This window comes from Rhinatrema bivittatum, chromosome 5 (assembly GCF_901001135.1).
Source record: "Rhinatrema bivittatum chromosome 5, aRhiBiv1.1, whole genome shotgun sequence".
Classification (NCBI taxonomy): Eukaryota; Metazoa; Chordata; class Amphibia; order Gymnophiona; family Rhinatrematidae; genus Rhinatrema; species Rhinatrema bivittatum.
This window is the reverse complement of record NC_042619.1, coordinates 272,023,098-272,045,387: the sequence shown is the minus strand read 5'-3', so window position 1 is coordinate 272,045,387 and position 22,290 is coordinate 272,023,098. Positions and strand designations below refer to the sequence as shown.

General features: G+C 49.0%; 1 protein-coding gene across 1 annotated transcript; it reads left to right on the top strand.

Annotated features, from left to right (window-relative positions):
- The first annotated feature begins 642 nt into the window (after positions 1-642).
- On the top strand, positions 643-20,436 carry LOC115092759 (prion-like protein doppel). Its single transcript, XM_029604062.1, has 2 exons — positions 643-816; positions 18,941-20,436. Exons 1-2 carry the CDS (start codon positions 669-671, stop codon positions 19,552-19,554), a joined length of 762 nt encoding a protein of 253 aa, XP_029459922.1. The 5' UTR covers positions 643-668; the 3' UTR covers positions 19,555-20,436.
- Positions 20,437-22,290: the final 1,854 nt, after the last annotated feature.

The window sequence follows — 22,290 nt, the reverse complement described above, 5'->3', positions numbered from 1 at the left end:
AAGTTTTTGGCCTGCACAATCTTAATAGGAGGGAGTGATGGAAGGATGAGAGGTGACAATGGGGGAGAGGGAAGCAAGAAGATAGAGCAGGGAGCAAGGAGACAGAGCAACAGAAGATATGAGGAGGGGGAAATGGAGCAATATAGGCAGGGGGATGAGGTGGGATTAAAGCCAAGGGAAGACAGAAGGAGATATGGAGAGGATCAGTGGGATTGGTGGACAGGGCCAAAAGACAGGTGGCAAAGAGAGAGCAGATGGGGGTGGCGAGGGTGGGAACAGTAGTTCAGAATGGGGAGGGCAGGGGTAGGAGAACTCCTGTCCTTGGGGACAGGATCTGCTCAGATTTTCAGTGTATTCATAAGAAATCTGCATGAGATCCAGCTGCATGCAGCTGAAGCATTGTGCCTGCAAATCAATCTCAGGAATATTCATTAGGGATATCCTGAAAACCCAAGTGTAATGATGACCACAAGGACTGGAGGTTGGGGGGGAGGGTAGAGCCTTGGCAAGAGCAAGTTCCCCACCGGGGTTTGAGAAAGGGTCCCTCCCCGTCCAGAATCTGGATCAGTTGGCAGATTTCCCTTTTAGCATCCCAGACCCCTCAGTCCAAGCAGTAGGCGAGCAAATAGACTGAATGTGACTGGCAGCCATGCTCAGTTTCCGCTCTTATGGGTGGGGAGAGAGCCTCGGAGGCAGAACTCACTGCTGGAGACAAAGAGTGCGCCTTATTTGGTCCTGAATCCACCCCTCCTCCTGAAGATGCTGCAAAGGCGACCTGGATCCTCCACACAAGACAAGACGGCTGCAGGCTAAGAGGTAAGAGCTGCGTTACGACCTGGCTAGCATGATCCGAAAGAGTAAGAGGAGCCTGGAGCAGGAGGCTTAGACGTGTAAATAGCAAAGCGGTTTAATATAAATCAAGTACGTCTTGCTTATTGAAAAACGGTTGCTTCTTACAGAGATCGGGGTTTAGAAAAGGCAATGCATTCAAACATTTTTAAAACACGAGCTTACAGATGCTTTAGGAAGATTTCTCCAACCACTTTTTTTTTTTTTTTTTACAAAGTGATCCGAAGTTCATTCTGAACAAGTATCCCAATGTTTGCTCTTACGCCAGAGAGAGCTAGAGATGGGGGGGGGGGGGGGGGGGGGTGTAAAGTAATCTGCAGGTCCATACACCCTCCGCTCAGTCCCCCACCCCAGGGTAACCATGTCGAGCTGTAGTTTATCCGTTTAATTTCCGTCCCGCTGAAATGCAAGCCAGTGCACAAGGGAGAAAGGAGAGACCCGGACTTCTCAGCACCCTGCCTGCAGCAACAAGGCCAGGTGACGAGCAGTACTCCGGGAGGCGTCAGAAGTAACAGGGAAAATGGTTATTATCGGAGCCACTAAACAGATTAAAACTCTCAAAGCGGTAGGCTGGGAACGACTCCAGGATACAAGGAATGTATTAAGTGCCTCAAGGGTGACAGCTATTTTTAAATAACTACTTCTGAATGTTATCACTTTTGCCAGCTTTATGTAGCGGCATCTGCAGGCTGTGAGACCTTTTGATGTATCCAAAGGTGACCAGAATCATATAGCGCTCCTCGGGCAGCACTAGAGAGGCAAACCTGGGAACTCTCAGGATTTCACCCGGAGACTCGGGGAATTTGCATCCACTGCAGGGTCTCAGGGGAAACTCTAGAAATCTCAGGGCCTCTCTGTACACAGCTCAGCCGCTCCCCTTCCTCAGTAAGCCTGCAGAGGAGAGCGAGCCTGGAGCAGACACTGCAAGCAGCGTGTGGGGAGAAACTGGAGAAGCGCTGCAACACACACACACACACAACTCAGTCTGCAGCTGCGATTCCAGGACTTGGGAATAGAGTGAGGATGCATAAGTCATGGAGGCACAGGCTTCTAGGGGGAGGGAGCAAAGAGCGAGGGGGAAGAGGAAGGGGAATTATGGTGGGATCATCTCTGGAGGGGGGACGGGTGATGGTGGTGGGTGGAAGAGAGAGAAAGTTGATACATATATTATTCCACTGCTTACCCCCTCCCTCCCTCCATTTGCTAATCAACAGCAATCTCAGGGCGACCACAACTCAAAAGTTCCCAGGTATGCGTAGGAGTAATCCTTCAGTTGGGAAGCCATGTGGTCTGGCAGGTTCATCGTCTTCGGATAAACCCTTATGCTGGTCCAGGAAAGGGTAGGGCAACCTGCGAGGAGGAATGCGGTTTGCTGGCAGGAGGACCCAGCCGGTTACCGATAGTCGTCTGCACTTTCGCCTGCTTTATGAAAGACTTCTGCCAGAATGCTGAACCCCCCTCGAGAAGCCCTTACTCTTCATCTCAAGGTTTATTAAACTAACTAAGCATTGCTTTTTGGTCGGGGAAAGGATTTTCCCTGGGAGGGGAGGGGGAGGCGACCGTTTTGTCACATGCAGCCGGGTATAACTGAAGAATATGACCTGCATGTAGCTAGATTGTCCCCAACCTTTCCCTCTTTTCTCCAGGCACAGATAATCCAACCCAGGATTTTCGGTGGCCAGAACATAAAGGGAATTTTCTCCCGTGTTTTAACCCTTTGGAGACTGTGGTTTTGCTTTCAAGAAAAGTCTAACTCCAGACACCAAGGATTTCAGACAGAAGAGTGCCTAATCTAGTTTGGGGAGAGATTGTCTCCAAGGGCTCCTTCTATTCTTCTCATTCTTGGGGCGCACGCCTTTCTTTATCAGAAGGCTTCTTTCTCCAGCTTTCATCATCGCCCCAGTGGGGTCAGGGGACAAAGCATTAATTCCCCTGCCCCATCTCACAGGTTCTCTTTCTCAGCCGAAGCACCACGAAAGGACCACCTTCAGCTCAGGGCGCAGAGACGGTGCAGGTTGCTCACTACACTTGATCTTAGCAGAAGGGCCAAGGGACCACCCCCATTGTACTGCAAATCCATTGGACTTTTCTTAACCAGGCAGCACACCTATCTTCTGTTCAAGCTTGTAGAGAGTCACAAAGTCCTTTCAGCTCAGGAACTCCTATGTCAGGGCTTCTCAAACTTTTAACCAATGTGATCCCATTTTAACACTTGAAAACTCACATGACCCCAGAGGATGACCAAAACAAATTCTAATTATTTATTTATTTTTTATGTGAGGTTCTTTTATTGTTTTTTATATCAATATTTTAATTTTATTGACTATTTGTTTAAAATGTTTTTGTTTTATTGATTTATGTTTCGATTCATTTTATGATTTTTAATGTATTTATGATTTATTATATTCATATTTATGTTTACTCATAGCCCCTAAGGCAGCCACTGGAATGTGACGAAACTCGGCGCGAGTCGGGCATTTTTAACTAATCACATACGTCTCCACCAATTAAAGATTTGGAAAAAGACCCTTGGGCATCTATTCTTTGTTGTTATCCTCACGGCATTGTTTGATTGCCTACCTTGCTGTTTTCTAAGCTTGTAGAGAGTCACAAAGCCCTTTCAGCTCAGGAACTCCTATGTCAGGGCTTCTCAAACTTTTAACCAATGTGATCCCATTTTAACACTTGAAAATTCACAGGACCCCAGAGGATGACCGAAACAAATTAGCAGGGATGTGCTCCCCCTCCAACATCTCCCTCCCCACAGTCCAGCTCATCTCCTCTCTCAACGTCTACCCTCTGTAGTCAATCTTCTCTCTCAACCTCCACCTCCTCCAGAGGACTTCCTTGCTCAACCTCTGCCCCTCCAGCTCATCCCTTCTTACATCCCCCAGCTTCTCTCACCTCCCCAGTCCACTCCCTCTCTCACTTCTTTCAACTGACCAGATCTTCTCTAATTCCCAAGGCCATTTTATAATCCCAAACGGATCCTCTGTCATGCCTCCCTCTCACCCCATCCCTTCTCTTTCACCTTCTAGTCTCCCACCCCTTCTCTCACATCTTCCTCACCTATGTATTTCTATTTATTTTATATTCCGCTTTTCAGCGCTTCAAAGCAGATTACATTCAGGTATTGTGGTTCTTTTCCTATCCCCAGAGGGGTTCACAATCTAATTGCCTCTCACATCCCCGAGTCGATCTGCTTTTATTCCCCCTCTCTCACCCTCCTCAATCAATCCTTCTGCGGCTGATCCAATGCTCAGACTTCTGCTTCATCTGATCCCTCCCTTCAAACAGCCCCTTCTCCAAACATTCCCTTGGCCAGGGTCAATCTCCACTGGCCCATAACCATTCAGTTCTCCTCTCCCCTCTTTTCATGGCTGCTCCCAACCTCGCTGGTGATCTGCAAGTGGCAGCAGCTTTAGTAATGAAGGTCAGTGCAGGGCTTGGGAGCCAGTGCAAGTTCACAAGCCCTGCAACAGCCTTGATTCCTCCTTACACAGGACTTCTTCTTACCACAGAAAGTCATGCAAGCCAGGGCAGGGCAACCACAGGGCCTATGAGTACCTGCTGGCTCATAGGCTCTACCCTGCCTTCTACTAAGACTGAAGTGCTTTGGGCATTTGGAGTGGCACCTGTGACTCCAGCTGAAGGTTTTGTGACCCCATTTGGGGTCCCAACCCACAGTTTGGGAAGCTCTGTCCTGTACTGTATCCATTCTGCCTGCTTCCTCTTTCTCTGTCCTTGCTGTTTCAGGCAGGCAAGCCAGATTGCCTCCATCATAGGCACTGGAACAGGGTGGGCCACAGGGGCTATGGTTCAGCCAACTTCAAGCAGGGCAGCTCATCAGTGCTGTGGGAAGGGTTGTAAAATCTGGGCCTTCCCTTGGATTTTCTGGGGGAGACCTGGGGCCAAGTTGGGTAGGCAGCAGCTGTCCAGCTGTCCTAGGCTTTTCAACTTCCTCCCCCATGCTGCATCGATCAGCGGCAGGTGTGTTGGGCTGTGTCCTCTCTCTTTTGCCCTTGCCTAACTGCAGTTTTAACCACATGGGACACTCTGCTGCCACACAGTTCAAAGCAGCCATCGGGCCAAGAGGCAGAAGAGGAGGATGGGAATGAGATATCACCACTTTCTTACTTGTGCTGGAGAAGAGGGTATGCCAGACTTAGGGGAGGGCTGATTTGAGGGGATGGGGTTTTATAGTTGCTGCTGGTAAAACTCAGAGCCTAGGTTGGGGAGATGGGAAAGGAAGAGGGTGAGAGGGGGTGAATGTGGGGGCAGGGGAAGAGAAAGAAGGGTGGGGTGGGAACAGGAGGAGTGTATGGATCAGGGGGAGAGATGGGTAGAGGGCAGGAGGATAGACAGGGAGGAACTGGGGAGAGAAGGGGTCATGGAGGCAGGGAAAAAGAGAGAGGGGATATGGGGGCAAGGAGTCAGAGAAGGGCGTGGGGTAGAGACAGATCTTGGTTGGCTTGACCTCCCTCTCAACCAGAAGGTATTCTTCGGCCCCTGGCTGCTGTCACTCAAAGATAGGTTAGATATGTGCCTGAGCAGATCTTCATGCACTGAGACCTTTAAAGGACACAAAATTCCTCAGCTTCATGAAATATTCAAGCTGCATTTCCACAGGAAGGGATCAGTTGGATCATTAGATGATCATGGGGTAAAAGGAGTACTTAGGGATGACAAAGACATAGCAGAGAGAGTAAATGAATTCTTTGCTTTGGTATTCACTGAGGAAGATGTAAGAGATATACCCATGCCAGAAATGACATTCAAAGGTGATGATTCAGAAGAACAGAAACAAATCTCAGTAAGCCTGGAATATATACTAGGGCAAATTGACAGACTAAAGAGTAGCAAATCACCTGGACTAGACGATATACATCCTAGAAGGCTGAAAGAACTGAGAAATGAAATTGAAGACCTGCTATTGGAAATTTGGAGGGTTGCCAGTGTAATGCCAACTTTAAAAAAGGGATCAAGGGTGATCCAGGAAACTACAGACCAGTGAGTCTGACTTCTGTGTCAGGAAAAAATGGTAGAGTCTATCATAAAGAACAAAATTGCTGAACTTATAAATAAGCATAGTTTAAAGGGGCAAAGCCAACATGGATTTAGTCAAGGGAAGATCTTGTCTCACAAATTTGCTGTATTTTTTTGAGGACATAAACATGTGGCTAAAGGTGAGCCAGTTGATTAAAGGGCACATTTTCAAACAACTGCACGCATAGAAATTGGGACTTATGTGTGTGGTCAGGCTCTGCGCGCACCGCGCACATTTTCAGAAGGGCCCAGCCACACGTGTAAGTCCTGATATGCACACAAGTGCCGGGCCCTGAAAAAGAGGTGGATCGGGGGTGGGGTATGGATGGGAAGGGGCAGGACAGAGGCCGGCTGGGACAGCAGCCATTAGCTGCTGTCCCGGGGAAGCACATTCCGGCAGCCGGCCGGCACATGGAAACTATTCATGCTCAGCAGGAGCAGTAAGTAGAAACATAAAAAATGTTCAGGTAGGGGTCAGGGGTTGGGGTGGAGAGGGGAAAGGGAAGAAGGTTATGTAGGGGGGTAGGGAAGTTCCCTCCCAGTCCACTCCTTAACTGGTGTGGACTGGGAGGGAACTGAGGGAGGCCCGATTGCATCGCCGTGTGTAATTTTCTAAAATTCACCCCGCTGCATGCGCTGCCCACACATGCATGCGTGGATTTTAAAATCCAGCGCGCATGCTCGTGCCGGCATGCACATGTTATAAAATCGATGCGTCCATGTGCGCGTGCACTCCTTTTAAAATCTACCCCTAAGTGTATCTAGATTTCCAGAAAGCATTTGACAAAGACCCTCACAAGAGACTTCTTAGGAAATTAAAAAGCCATGGGATAGGGGGCAGTGACCTATGTGGATTGCCAATTGGTTAAAAGTTAGAAAACAGAGAGTAGGGTTAAATGGTCAATTTTCCCAATGGAGAAAGATGAATAGTGGAGCCCTGGGGATCCGTTCTTGGACAATGTTTTTTAATATATTCATAAACAACCTGGAAATGGGAACAACAAGTGAGGAGGTCAAATTTGCTGAAGACACAAAATTATTCAAAGTTGTTAAATCGCAAGAGGATTGTGAGAAATTGCAAGAGGACATTACAAAACTGAGAGACTGGACATGCAAATGGCAAATGAAATTTAATGTGGACAATTGCAAAGTCATGCAGTTAGGGAAGAGTAACCCAAATTATGACTACACAATGCAAGGTTCCGCATTAGGAGTCACTACTCAAGAAAAGGACCTAGGTGTCATTGTTGAAAATACGTTGAAATCTTCTGCTCAGTGTGCAGCAGCAGCCAAGAATGCAAATAGAATGCTAGGGATTATTAGGAAAGGAATGGAGAATAAAACAGAGAATATCATAATGCCTGTTATTTTTCCAAGGTGTGACTTCATCTTGAGTACTGTGTGCAGTTCTGGCATCAAAAAAGATATAGCAGAATTAGAAAAGGTACAGAGAAGGGCGACCAAGTTGATAAAGGGGATGGAGCAATTCCCCTATGAAGAAAGGCTAAAGAGGTTAGGACTTTTCAGCTTGGAGAAGAGAAGGCTGAGGGGAGATATGATAGAGGTGTATAAAATAATGAATGGAATGGAATGAGTAAACGTTAATCTGTTGGTTACTCTTTCGAAAAATACAAAGACCAGGGGACATACAATGAAGATACTAGGATAATAAATTTAAAACTAATACGAGAAAATATTTTTTTACTTAATGCATAATTAACCTCTGAAATTTGTTGCCAGAGGATGCAGTGAAAGCTATTTGCATATACCTATCCAACTGAGTCATCAGAGATTTCTGCGCTTCAAAGTCTTGGAACAGCACTTCCAGTTTCGAGCCCTTCCATTTGGTCTCGCAACAGCTCTGCGAATGTTCACCAAGGTGATGGTGGTAGTGGCGGCCTTCCTTCGAAAGGAGGGGATCTTGATCCACCCATACCCGGATGACTGGTTGATTCGCGCAAAGTCTCGGGAGGACTGCTAGAGATCAGTGCACATGGTGATATTCACTCTACGGTCACTCAGGTGGGTAATCAATGTGCAGAAGAGTCAATTGGAGCCCACTCAACAGCTGATTTACCTGGGAGCGTGATTCAATACCTTGCAAGGCAAGATATTTCTAGCGGCAGACCTCATAATGAAGTTACAAACTCAGATCCATTCTCTCCTTCGGAGGAGCAGTCCCACGATGTGGCACCATGTTCAAGTCCTGGGTTCCATGGCGTCCACTTTGGACTTGGTCCCTTGGGCGTTTGCTCACTTATGACCCTTACAATGTGCGCTTTTGTCTCGGTGGAGTCCGGTGTCGGAGCAATTCCATCTCCCAATGCCTCTGCTCCTAGAGTCCAGAGTCAGTCTGTCGTGGTGGCTCTTGTGCGAAAATCTGGAACGGGGAGTGGATTTGGGACCCTCCGAATTGTCTGATAATCTCAACCGATGCCAGGCTCTCCGGTTGGGGGAGCAGTGTGTGCAGACAAATCCGCCCAAGGGCTCTGGACAGCGACGGAAGGCTCCTGATCCATAAATCGCCTCGAGACAAGAGCGGTATGTCTGGATCTGCAGGCCTTTCTTCCCTGGATTCAGGGAAGGATGGTGCACATATTCTCCGACAATGCGACAACGGTAGCATACATCAATCGACAGGGTGGGACTCGAAGCCCCGCGGTGGTGCTAGAGGCCCGTCTACTGTTTGCTAGGCAGAACGACATCTAGGAGGCATTGCGGCATCTCATGTCGCGGGAGTGGAGAACGTGCAGGCAGATTATCTCAGCAGACAGCAACTGGATCCAGGAGAGTGAGAGTTGTCTCTCAAAGCATGGAATCTCATTTGTGCCAGATGGGGAGCTCCTCAACTGGATCTGATGGCTACGCAGGCGAATGCGAAAACCGGGCACTTCTTCAGCCGTCGCCGAGAGCAGAGCTCAGTGGGCATCGACGCGCTCGTGTGTCCCTGGCTCATGGGAATTCTCCTGTATGCCTTTCCACCCTGGCCCCTCGTAGGTCGACTTCTCTGTCGCATAGAGCTCCACCCGGGACGTGTGGTTCTGGTGGCGCCGGAGTGGCCATGCCGTCCGTGGTTCACAGATCTGGTGCACCTGACTCTAGAAGGCCTGCTACAGCTGGCCCATCTGTCACATCTGCTCCATCAAGGGCCCATATTTTCGGATCGGGAGGATCGCTTCTCTCTCGCGGCTTGGCTTTTGAGAGGCGACGTTTACGCTTGAGGGGTTATTCCAAACAGGTCATTTCCACCCTTCTGCAGGCGCTGTGATTAAAATAGGTTTGGACAAGTTCCTGGAGGAACAGTCCATTAACAATTAAGGTAGAATTGCAGAAATTCACTGCTTATTCTTGGGATAAGCAGCTTGGAATCTATCTACCCCTTGGGATCCTGTCAGGTACTTGTGACCTGGATTGGCCACTGTTGGAAACAGGATGCTGGGCTTGAAGGACCCTTGGTCTGACCCAATATGGCATGTTCTTATGTTTGGGCTGCACATGGCAGCTTTTCAAGAGAAGAGGAGAGAAAGAGAATGATGGCAGTTATGTTACCCAGTCAAATGTGGTGAATGTAGGGTAGAGGAAGATAAAGTCATATAAGAAAATTGGTTCTTACCTGCTAATTTTCTTTCCAGTAGTACTAAGGATCAGTCCAGAGAAGTGGGTTGTGTATCCCTACCAGCAGATGGAGTCAGAGAGCAAAAACTTTGGGCACTACCAAAATATTCGAGAGTGCCACCTGCAGTCCCTCAGTATTGTCCTGTACCCAAGCCCAAGCTAACAGAACTAAAGAACGAAGGGTAGTAGCCAACCAAAAACACGGCCAACCCCTACGCCCCTGGAACAATCAAACCGAATCAACTGCTAAACAGCGCTCTATCAATCATATCTGCAGAAAGGAGCTTCATGAAAAATTATAACCAGTTTCTGAGCAAGACAGTCTTTCGGTATCTGAAGAAAGGGGTGGGCCTCTGGACTGATCCTTAGTACTACTGGAACGAAAATTAGCAGGTAAGAACCAATTTTCTTTTCCCAGTACGTACAGGATCAGTCCAGAGAAGTGGGATGTACCCAAGCCAACCTACCCTGGGCAGGAACCCGAAAGACCCGCACGCAGAACACTCTCACCGAAGGACGAGTCATCATTAGCTTTAAATTCCTATCGGTAATGTTTAGTGAAAGTGTGCAGTGAAGACCACACAGCCGCTCTACAGATTTCCTGAGACGACAGTAATTGACACTCTGCCCAGGAAGTAGCTTGGACCCTAGTCGAATGAGCTCTGAGACCCGAAGGCACTGGACACCGAGCAAATGGCTTCTTTCATCTACCGAGATATGGTCGCCTTGGAGGCTTTGTCCCCCTTCTTTGGACCACCAAAAAGAACAAACAAATGATCAGAACGTCGGAAGTCATTGGTAACTTCCAGATAACACAATAAGGCGCACCGCAAGTCCAACAGATGAAGGTCTCTGCTCTGAGAAGATTCTCGGGACCAATGAGGAAACCCCGGAAGCTCCTCAGTCTGATTCATGTGGAATGCCGAAACCACCTTAGGGACGAAAGACAGCACCGTGCGCAAGGACACCCGATCATCGGAAATCCGCAGAAAGGGATCCTGACACGACAACACCTGTAATTCAGAGATCTGACGCGCTGAACATATGGCCACCAAAAACACCGTTTTCAACGTCAGATCTTTCAGGGACACCCTGCGAATAGGCTTGAATGGGGCGGCACACAGCTTTCGCAGGACGAGATTCAAACTCCAATCGGGACACACCTCACGGACTGGTGGGCGTGTTTGACCCCCCTTAAGAAACCGAGCAATATCCGGATGCGCTGCCAGTGAACAGCCATTGAACGTTCCCCTCAAGGCACCCAAAGCTGCAACTTGTACATGAAGGGAAGCTAGACCCTGTTGCAGAAAATCAAGCACCCGAGGGACCTTGGCTGTCAAAGGATCGCAAGAACGCTGATGACACCATGTCTCAAAAAGCTTCCAGACTCTCACATAGGCCATAGAGGTGGCCGGACATCTCGCCTGCAGAAGGGTGGAAATGACCTGTTTGGAATAACCCCTCAAGCGTAAACGTCGCCTCTCAAAAGCCAAGCCGCGAGAGAGAAGCGATCCTCCCGATCTGAAAATATGGGCCCTTGATGGAGCAGATGTGACAGATGGGCCAGCTGTAGCAGGCCTTCTAGAGTCAGGTGCACCAGATCCGTGAACCACGGACGGCATGGCCACTCCGGCGCCACCAGAACCACACGTCCCGGGTGGAGTTCTATGCGACAGAGAAGTCGACCTATAAGGGGCCAGGGTGGAAAGGCATACAGGAGAATTCCCATGAGCCAGGGACACACGAGCGCGTCGATGCCCACTGAGCTCTGCTCTCGGCGACGGCTGAAGAAGTGCCCGGTTTTCGCATTCGCCTGTGTAGCCATCAGATCCAGTTGAGGAGCTCCCCATCTGGCACAAATGAGATTCCATGCTTTGAGAGACAACTCTCACTCTCCTGGATCCAGTTGCTGTCTGCTGAGATAGTCTGCCTGCACGTTCTCCACTCCCGCGACATGAGATGCCGCAATGCCTCCTAGATGTCGTTCTGCCTAGCAAACAGTAGACGGGCCTCTAGCACCACCGCGGGGCTTCGAGTCCCGCCCTGTCGATTGATGTATGCTACCGTTGTCGCATTGTCGGAGAATATGTGCACCATCCTTCCCTGAATCCAGGGAAGAAAGGCCTGCAGATCCAGACGTACCGCTCTTGTCTCGAGGCGATTTATGGATCAGGAGCCTTCCGTCGCTGTCCAGAGCCCTTGGGCGGATTTGTCTGCACACACTGCTCCCCAACCGGAGAGCCTGGCATCGGTTGAGATTATCAGACAATTCGGAGGGTCCAAATCCACTCCCCGTTCCAGATTTTCGCACAAGAGCCACCACGACAGACTGACTCTGGACTCTAGGAGCAGAGGCATTGGGAGATGGAATTGCTCCGACACCGGACTCCACCGAGACAAAAGCGCACATTGTAAGGGTCATAAGTGAGCAAACGCCCAAGGGACCAAGTCCAAAGTGGACGCCATGGAACCCAGGACTTGAACATGGTGCCACATCGTGGGACTGCTCCTCCGAAGGAGAGAATGGATCTGAGTTTGTAACTTCATTATGAGGTCTGCCGCTAGAAATATCTTGCCTTGCAAGGTATCGAATCACGCTCCCAGGTAAATCAGCTGTTGAGTGGGCTCCAATTGACTCTTCTGCACATTGATTACCCACCTGAGTGACCGTAGAGTGAATATCACCATGTGCACTGATCTCTAGCAGTCCTCCCGAGACTTTGCGCGAATCAACCAGTCATCCGGGTATGGGTGGATCAAGATCCCCTCCTTTCGAAGGAAGGCCGCCACTACCACCATCACCTTGGTGAACATTCGCAGAGCTGTTGCGAGACCAAATGGAAGGGCTCGAAACTGGAAGTGCTGTTCCAAGACTTTGAAGCGCAGAAATCTCTGATGACTCAGTTGGATAGGTATATGCAAATACGCCTCTGTGAGGTCCAGGGAAGCCAGGAACTCCCCTTTTCGCACCGCAGCCATCACTGTCCGCAGTGTTTCCATTCAAAAGCGAGGAACCCGAAGGCAACGATTCACCTGTTGCAGGATGAGGATTGGGCGAAACGTGCCTTCCTTCTTGGGGACCACAAAGTACACCGGTACCAGCCCCGGCCCTGCTTTGCCTCCGGAACTAGGACAATAGCGTTGAGTTTGAAAAGTTGTTGCAGTGTCACCCAGAACGCATCGTGCTTGCTGCTCAAGACCACGCAGGACTCCACAAATATCTCCCGGACCGGACGCGAGAACTCCAGCGCGTAGCCGTCTCTGATCACCTCCAAGACCCAACAGTCTGAGGTAATCCTTGCCATTCCATGTAAAAGTTGGATAATCTGCCTCCGACAGCTTCAATAATGGAATGGGTGTTTGGGGAGTTTTACTACTTCCTGTGCCAAGATGTCCTGAGTCTTGGCCGGAACGGCGACCCCCGCAAAAGGACTGTTGACGTCCCAGAGCAGGCTTGGAAGCATTTGGTGCAGAATATCTGCTAGTTCTATAGCAGCGAACATCCCAAAACTGTGGTCAAGGAGGGAAGACTTTCTTAGAGGATCTCCTATCTTCCGGCAATTTATTTCCCTTGGATTCCGCGAGGAGCTTCACCAGCTGATCCAGTTCCTCCCTGAACAGGAGCTTACCTTTAAAAGGGAGCTGGGACTTTGAGGACAAATCCGCCATCCAATTCCTCAGCCAGAGGAGTCGCCGTGCCAACACCATGGACACCATACTTCTCGCCGAAGTCCTCACCAGATCATACAGGGCATCTGCAACATAAGCGATGCCCGCCTCCATACGGGCAGACTGTAGTGCCCCGCCGCCCCCTCATCCTGCACCGGCTGCAGACTCCTGGACCCAACACAGGCAAGCCCTCTGCATCAGGCTAGCGCAGATCGCCGCCCAAAGGCTCAAGGCGGTAACCTCAAAGGCCCTCTTTAGTTGGATCTCCAGTTTTTGGTCCTGAATGTCCTTTAGGGCAGCTGCCACCGGGATAGTGGTCTTCTTAGTGACTGCAGAAACCGCGACATCTACCTTTGGAATCTTCAGCAAGTCTAAAACCTCAGTCGATAAGGGATATAGCTTTGACATAGCTCTGCCCACTTTCAGCCCTGAATCAGGAGTGTCCCACTTCCGGGACACCAGTTTGCGGACTTTCTTAGGCAGAGGGAAGGACGTTGTGGGTCCTCTGATGCCGTAGAGGACTGGATTAACTCCCTCATTGTCAGATTCATCCTGGGAGACCTTAAGTCCTAGAACTTCCAGAACCTGAGGAATAAGGGGTCTTAACTCATCACGTTTGAATAGGCGGACTACGCTGGGGTTATCTTCCTCAGCGGGTGTATCATAAGGGTCATCTGGATCCGTATCAACATCAGCCGGATCCGTCTGTGGATCCGTGTCTGTTTCTAAGTCTGCCCCCAAGGCAGGGGTCGCTCCTGACCCAGGACTCGGAGTTTGTGGTCCCCAGGGATCATCCCCCGTCGAATGAGAGTCAATAGGCCGCTGATGAGGACCCGCACCCCTATCCCTCTTCTCAGGCGGCTCTGCACTGTCCCCTGGAGGCCCAGATCTCTTAACTGCTGAGCACTTTCATGCCAAGAAGGCCTGATGCATGAGGAGGATAAATTCCAGAGAAAATCCGTCCAGAGCTCCCCCCCCCCCCCCCCGGTGGTGTCGACCGGAGATCCATCTTCACCACCCCCCATAAGGGCCTCTTCCACCGGAGCTAAAACCAGAGGAGAATCCTCCACTAGCAATGCCCGTTGTGAGTCAGAAAGTCCTTCTCCACGGGGGGGGGGGGCAGGAAGCCCCGAATCGCCCTCCATCCACGGCGCACATGTCGTGCAGAAAAATGCTTAATCTAATGCCTGTCTGCGTGTCCCACACACGCAGTAGGCCTGCGAGTACAAACGTGGTCCCAGGAGAAAAAGCGCAGTGCCTTGTGGTCGGAAGAAAGGGAAGGCCGTGAAAAATGACAAGCTGCTCGCAGCTGCGGCGCGGGAAAATGTCAGACCGGCAGAGACAAAAAGAAACAAATTTGCAAAAAAATGTGCGCAGCCGCACCACAGTAAAGAAAACTGAAAGGACGGCTCGGCTCCGGCAAAACACTAGGCCACCCGCGGGCCAAGCTTAAAAATAAATGGGCCACTTGTAAACTTACCCCTCCCTCCGAATCAGCCCGGAGCCCCAGGAGCTGAGGGAAATGCTGACAGCCTCCCACAAAGTTGGTCCCAACGGGCCCGGTCCCTCCTGCACCGCTCCTTACCTCAGCACTGCCAAAAAACAGACGCTCAGCCGCAAGTAACTTCTGAATCTTACTTTTTTTTTTTTATTCAAACTTTACTAAAAACAAAAGAAGCTCTTGCAGGGGACAAGGGAGCAGCTGTAGTAGTACCGGTGGAGAGTTACCAGGAGCCCCTGGTTGTCGTCCACCGAGCTATGGCGGGCAAGACCCTGCCAGGGATATCCAATCCCCCGGAGGCCCGGCTTCCACTGGGGGATGGCCCACAAAGGTGCCTAACACCCCAGGAAACGACTGAACAAAAAAGAAAGGCTAACTAACTAAAAGAAAACAATTCTAAACTAAGACTGCAAGAGTGCACCTCTACCCCCTGCTGGAGTCAGAGAAATACTGAGGGACTGCAGGTGGCAGTGCCCACAGTTTTCGCTCTCTGACTCCACCTGCTGGTAGGAATACACAACCCACTTCTCTGTACTGATCCTGTACATACTGGGAACAGGAGTTAGCAGCAGAGCAGGGTCTCAGCTGGGATTAAGGAGATCTGTCTGCCGGACCCTGTCCTCTAAATGCTAAAGCTCCTCTACTCAGTCCCTTATGTCAGGAAAGGTATTAAGTGCTTATCCAGGCACAGGGCACCTTTCAAATTGCCTGCACTGCTGTAAAGTCCTTTTTCCAAGTGAATGTATGTGCCTAGTATCACTGCAAAACTGGAACCTGTCTTCTGCAGTACTCATGCACAAAATATAAGACGTGAAGAACTGAAAATGCAAACTGCACATACTACTTTCCTTCCCTGATTTACACAGGCCCCTGAGAATGCCTCCTCCCAGCACAGTTAAATAGATTCATTGGAACGGCGCTCCGATCATCGCCCCTCTCCTGCACAAGAGAATCATGGCTGGCAGTGCGAGACGCAGCTTTTCCTTCTGCTCCCCAACCCCACCCCGATCCCCTCACTCACCTGCCCATGAAGATAAAACAGGAGGGGGAGACAGGCAGCCTTGCAACGCATCCTCCCCTGCCAAGCCTGAGCATTGCGCTTTGAACCACATGGTTCAAAGGGCAAACCTTGATCCCAGCAGAGTAGGAGACACTAGAGGTGCTGCAAGGCTGCCTGTCTCCCCGTCCTTTTTATCTTCACGAGCAGGTGAGTGAGGGGATCTGGGGGGTGCAGAGGCAGTGACTCAGCAATCTTAGGGGGAGGGGGAGAAATGGAGTAATACGGGGATGAAGGTGGGAGAAATGGGAGTGACTTGGGGATCACGGTGGGTGGGGGAATAGTGAACCTACTGGGAATCGAGGAGAGAGGAATAGAGCCTGGACATGGGGGTGAGGGAGGGCAGAGTGAAATGAGGATGGGGTGAAGGGAGAGAGTGAATTAACTGGGGTTCATGGGTGGGGAAGGGAGAGACAATGAATTGGGGATTGGGGGGAGTGGATCAAATTAGGGGGGGTGAAGGGAGAGAGGGAATGGGATTATGGGGGGAGAGGGAGAGGGGATGGGGCAGGAGACAATCAGGGTGAAAGATTTGTGGGGGAAGGGAATGAAGCAGGGTTTGTGAGTTAATTGGGGGGGGGGGGTGCCAGGATGAGTGAGGTGATGGGGCGAAAGAAGCAAAAAAGGGAGGAGTGATCAAAAGGGCTTTGGAAGGGGGGATAAAGGAAGGGGATGGAGATGTGATCGGGGGGGCTATGATTTCCTTCCTTCTCCACCCCATCCCAATCTTCTCCTCCACCCTCATCCCAGTCTTCCCTCCTTTTCCACCCCACCACAATACTCCTTTGCTAAATTTTCACATCTCTGATCCTTCCTCCTCATCCCATCGCCTGACCCCTCTTCTCTCCCCTCCCTCCTTTCCTCATCCTCTCCTCCTTCTCCCTGTCCTCCTCCATCCCTTCTCTCTCTATGCCTCATGCCTAAGCCTCCTTCATTTCCTTCCTTTGTGATTTCCTCTCTTCCTATTTCCAGATCCCTTACTCTGCTTTCTCCCCATCTCCAAACATTACAAATTAACTGGACACAGCAATTTCAGAAAATGACTTTATTTTTATAATCTTAAAAAAATGCATGATTTAAATTGTAAATATTTGTAAAATTATGCAAATTTGCCACACATTTGCCGCAGAATTTTGAAAAATCTGCCACAGAATGTGCCAACTCTTACTGCAGAATCTTGAAAATTCTTCTGCAGGCAACCAGAGGCTCTGACCCTTTAGCCTGGCTATGTCGTACTTACCTGAATAAAGGATTTTAGAATACTGCCCTTTTCCCACCCAACAACATGGACATCCCCTTGTGAAACCTTTATTTTTCTTTTTTTTGGCTCAATCCACCCAATTCAGGAGTAGAAGATTCTTCTGTAACAAGCCTAAGGGTTAGTCAAAGATGGTGGGAATAAAAGGAATAGACCCTTTGCGTCTTAATTCCCCATCCCCAGGAATGCATGAGCCCTTTTCCCACAGAGAGAGGATGGTTGTGATGAAGCCCGAGCACTTCTCCCAGAAGGCAAACGTACCCACACTGAGTCTGGGCAATCTTCAGAAAGCCGTTTTAGGTCAGTAAGCATGTTCACCTGCTGAAAGGCTCCGAAAAGTGCCCTTTATATGTCCCACGAGAAACTCATTTTTATTGGACTTTCTGTTCAGTTCAGGTTATTAAAGGCCGATTTGTGGTAGGATGTCTAGAGTTGATGCTAAGGAAACAAAATCAATCATCACCTCTCCTGAAGGGGCAGCTGCAGATGTGGTTTTTGGAGGGTAACTCACACACACAAAAAAGGTAGCTGCTCTCCTATCGGGCTGTGGGATGCCCTAACTCTCAGGCCGATACAGTACAGTGCGCTCCAACGGAGCGCACTGTTAGCCGGCATTTGGACGCACGTTTTTGACGCACTAGCTTTAGCCCTTATTCAGTAAGGGGTAATAGCGCGTCCAAAACGCGCGTCCAACCCCCCCGAACCTAATAGCCCCCGCAACATGCAAATGCATGTTGATGGCCCTATTAGGTATTCCCGGGCGATTCAGTAAGTAAAATGTGCAGCCAAGCCGCACATTTTACTTTAAGAAATTAGCACCTACCCAAAGGTAGGAGTTAATTTCTCCAGGCACCAGGTGATATTAAGTCGGAGGTCCCGAAAGTTACAAAAAGTTAAATTTGAAATCGGCCCGCAGCTTGAAAACCGGACGCTCAATTTTGCCGGCGTCCAATTTCCGAGCCCGTGGCTGTCAGCAGGCTCGAGAACCGACGCCGGCAAAATTGAGCGTCCGCTGTCAAACCCGCTGACAGCCACCGCTCCTGTCTAAAAAGAGGCGCTAGGGATGCACTAGTGTCCCTAGCGCCTCTTTTTGCCGCGGGCCCTAATTTAAATAAATTGATTTAGTGAATTGCGCGCACAGGGGAGTGGGCGTTCGCCCGCTCTCCCGCGACTTTTACTGTATCGGCCCATCTGTGTGCAATAACACCAAGATGAAGGCTGTCCATTTTTAGAATGCTTGACTAATTTTTGTTTATCTGCTCCACCTGACTTGGAGGCGATTTGTGTGGCTTGAAGTCTTGGAATCATCTTGGTCCTGGGAGAAGTCAGGATTACAAAGAAACATGACAGCAGAAAAAGACCATATGCCCCATCTAGACTGTCCATCCATCCAATTTTTCTAGCCCTTAAAATTGCCATCTTTACCTTTATTTATCCCACGCTTTCTTGAATTCACATACTGTTTTTACCTCCATCTCCCTCTTTAGAGAAGGATGACATAGAAACAAAGAAACATAGAAATGACGGCAGAAGAAGACCAAACGGCCCATCCAGTCTGCCCAGCAAGCTTCACACATTTTTTTCTCATACTTATCTGTTTCTCTTGGCTCTTAGTAACCTTTGGTTCTATTTCCCTTCCACCCCCACCATTAATGTAGAGAGCAGTGATGGAGCTGCATCCAAGTGAAATATCAAGCTTGATAAGTTAGGGGTAGTAGGGGAAGTAACCGCCGCAATAAGCAAGCTACACCCATCTAAAGAGGGGACCTTATGTGATCTCAAAAGCTCATTTTTACACTTCTGTTTCTACCGCCATACATCGCCAGTGAAAATCAAGATAAACGTGCAGAACTGTCTTAGGGGAATTTTTCATGTTTATATTCATAATGGATTCCACATTTCCTCCGTTTGTTTTACTAACTGGGGGGTAATCTTTTTATTCTAGATTTTTTTTTCGCCATGGGGAGAAGAAGCCTGCTGGCTTGGTGGCTGCTGGCTCTCACGTTAGCCGCATTCTGCCACCCTGCCCTGGCCAGAGCACGGACAGGTTCGGCCAGCAGCAAACGGATCCGGAAGTACAGGCCCACCGGCGCCAAGAGCCCCATGTCCTATAGCCCCGGGGAATTCATCCCGGGGAGCGCGAGGCTGGATCTCAACCTCACTGACGTGGAGGAAGCCGCCTACTACCAGAGCAACTACAGCAACTTCCCGACCGCAGTCTACTTCCCCTGGAACCCCAGGGCTGCGGCTGCTCTCAATGACACGGAAGAGGCTTTCGTCCGCCGCTGCTTCAACGCCACCGTGACAGAAAACAAACTGCAGCTCTGGGACGACGACCGCGTGGCGCTGGGCCCGGCCGATCGGGTGATGGTGCGCGTCATCAGCCGCCTGTGCCTCAACAACTATGGCAGGAGCGGCGCGGCGCCGCGGCCCCTCCCAAGCCCCGCCCTCTTCCTGCTCCTCGGCGCGCTCTGCCTTTCCTTTGCAGTCCCGGCCCAGGGAAGCGGTCCGCATTCTCGCCTCCATCGCTCTGCTTCGCCGGTCCTCTCCAATTATTAGTCGTCGCCGTAACCCCCCCCCCCCCCCGCTCCTCGCTTCGCCGCTGGCAAACGGCATTGGTTAGCTTTACGTTCAGTGCGTCAGCAAAGCCTTGATAAGTATCTGTGCACATTATGCTATATATATATATATATGTGTGTTTATATGTGTGAGAGAGTGATGATACACAGAAAATTAAAAGAGCAAATGTTTTCCCAAGGGGAAACTGGATCTGTAATAATTAGATAGGAGTTTCATGGTTCTGTTTCAGCCTCCTGAGAGGAGAGAGAGCAGCACCAAGCAGGTGACCGAGGGGAGGTATAAAGAGGACGAGGTTCATTCATTCTCTGTCTTCACTGAGGACAGGACAAGCAGTAATGGGCTAATTACAGCAGGGAAGATTTCAGTTCAGCGTTAGAAAGTGCTTCCTGGGGAGAGTGGTCAAGCAGTGGAAAAAATTGGGGTGGGGGTTGGTTGGCTGGAGCAGATTAGACAAAGACATGTCTGGGAATGGTCTGGTTACCATGAGGGCAGGGGAGCGGGTGAACAGATGACCACTTCCAACCCGATCTTTCCATCATTCTTCGGAGAGCTGGAATCAAATGACGTAGGTCACAGAAGGAGCCAAACTTTGCTCTAGACTAAGTGCTGCAGTTTGAATACGATGATTTTATTTATGGATTTATATGTAATTGATTTTCTTTTCTGTATTTATTTCTTACTGTAGGAAGACAATACTGTTCTGTCTGTCTGTCTGTTAACCAAACGTCTGCATTGGTATCAGTTATTTTGAAGCATGTTGATAAAACTGGTTTTATTGTTTATTTTAAATAATCTGAACACTGCTCAGAGCTGTTTCTGGGTAGGTGGCACTGGCAAATAAAGAGGAGCACAGTACAGAGACTGCTGAGCTATTTATCGGTAGCATTTCTTTCCCTAAAGCCCTCAAACTCTTTCCTCTCAGAAGGGATGGGCACTGTAAGAGAAGAGAAAATTCTGGGACTCCCAGACTCAGCAATCCACTTCCCATTTCTGTGATTTTCAGAACTACATGGAGTAGCATCAATAAGTTAGCTCCTAGGGTTCTGAGACCTCACACATGCCAAAGAGTAGCCTGGGTATTTCTGATCATCAGCCTCAGGGGAAATCACGGTCCTTAGCTGCCCTTCTGTAATGTGTTTGATCAGCTGCTTACTACTACCAGTGTACAAGGGCCATCGAGGATGGGAATCCTGGCATGAGGCCTGAAAAGCAGGCAGTTTTTTGTTGTTGTTGGGGGTGGTGGGCGGTAGTAAAGGTGTAAGTATTTCTGTCTATCTGATCCATGTCAAAATTATTTTATATAATATTCAGTCTTTTTCTTTTAGTTCACTGCTTTTCTTAGGAAGTTTAGTGGCTAGGCAAAGAGTTAAAGGGACTAGTGGCAATTTGAAAAACCCTACCAAGATCAAAGATTGGCCCCTTGTTCTTTTTGTTGTCACTTAATAAGTCGGATTGTATATTTCTTTTGGCTATATTTATTAATTTGTTCACTTTATAATGACAACGTAAACGTTTCAGGATCACAGCATGCCACCTTGCAGTGGTGGACAGTGGCATTCAACCATGTTGCCGCAGCAAAGACATGCAACTTGCAGCCAGAGAGATTCGCAGGGGTTCAACCTTGTTGATTCCTGTTGCATGTCTTTTCCATGGCAACTATGATTGAAAAGAGTCTTGGGAGGGGAGGGCTCAGAGAATTCCCATGGCACCAGCCCTGACAACATTCTCACCTTATTGGGAATGGTAACAGAGTGGGGGAGGTCTGTATTCTACTGCATGTTAGCACTCATGCAGATGTTTAACATGTGTTAATTATCAATTTTAATCCCCATTGTACATAGACACCAGTCAAATGTGAATCAGATCCAATCCAAAACATATCTGTAAAAACCAAAAGACAGCTGCCATTTTGTCTTGTCAATTTACTTTTTCTGTAAGCAAAATTTACTTTTTAACAGAAATGTGGATGACTTTTTTTTGTGTGTGTGTGCTTAAGTTGCTTTTGTTTAAACTATGGGCCAAATATACTACACGTTTTCTCAACAGACACAAAATAAGAGAAAATCCTTTAGTACAGCAATGGTCAACTCCGGTCCTCAAGAGCCACAACAGGCCTGGTTTTCAGGATACCCACAATGAATATGCACTGCCTCCATTAGAACATAAGAAATTGCCATGCTGGGTCAGACCAGGGGTCCAGCAAGTCCAGCATCCTATTTCCATTGTATACAAATATATCTCATGCATATTCATTGTAGGTATCCTGAAAACCAGGTCTGTTTGTGGCTCTCAAGCTCCGGAGTTGGCCACTCCTGCTTTAGTATATCTGGCCTACATGATTTGACAAGAAACTGTTCTCAATGTTATTTCACTGACAGAAACTTGTAGTGTCAGCCGGCATGGATTTCTGCATTTGAAAGAGAACTGCCTTTAATATATTAAAATCTATACCAAATATATCTCACCCAGGCCCTGATAAATAAAATATGGCCTGATACCCTTGCTGGAGGAAATTCTTTTTTTCAAGGCACTTTTGAACATATTTATGATGGGAATGCCTCCAGATTCAAATGTTTTGGTGAGATTATAGAAGTGAGATGATTTATTTCCCTTCTCATTTCAGAGCATCCCTTAGGCTGACAGCTAAACTGATGGTAATGTCCTACCAGCAGCAAAACTCATTTTAGCTTCCAAGTGGAAGTGGATCTCCCCTCT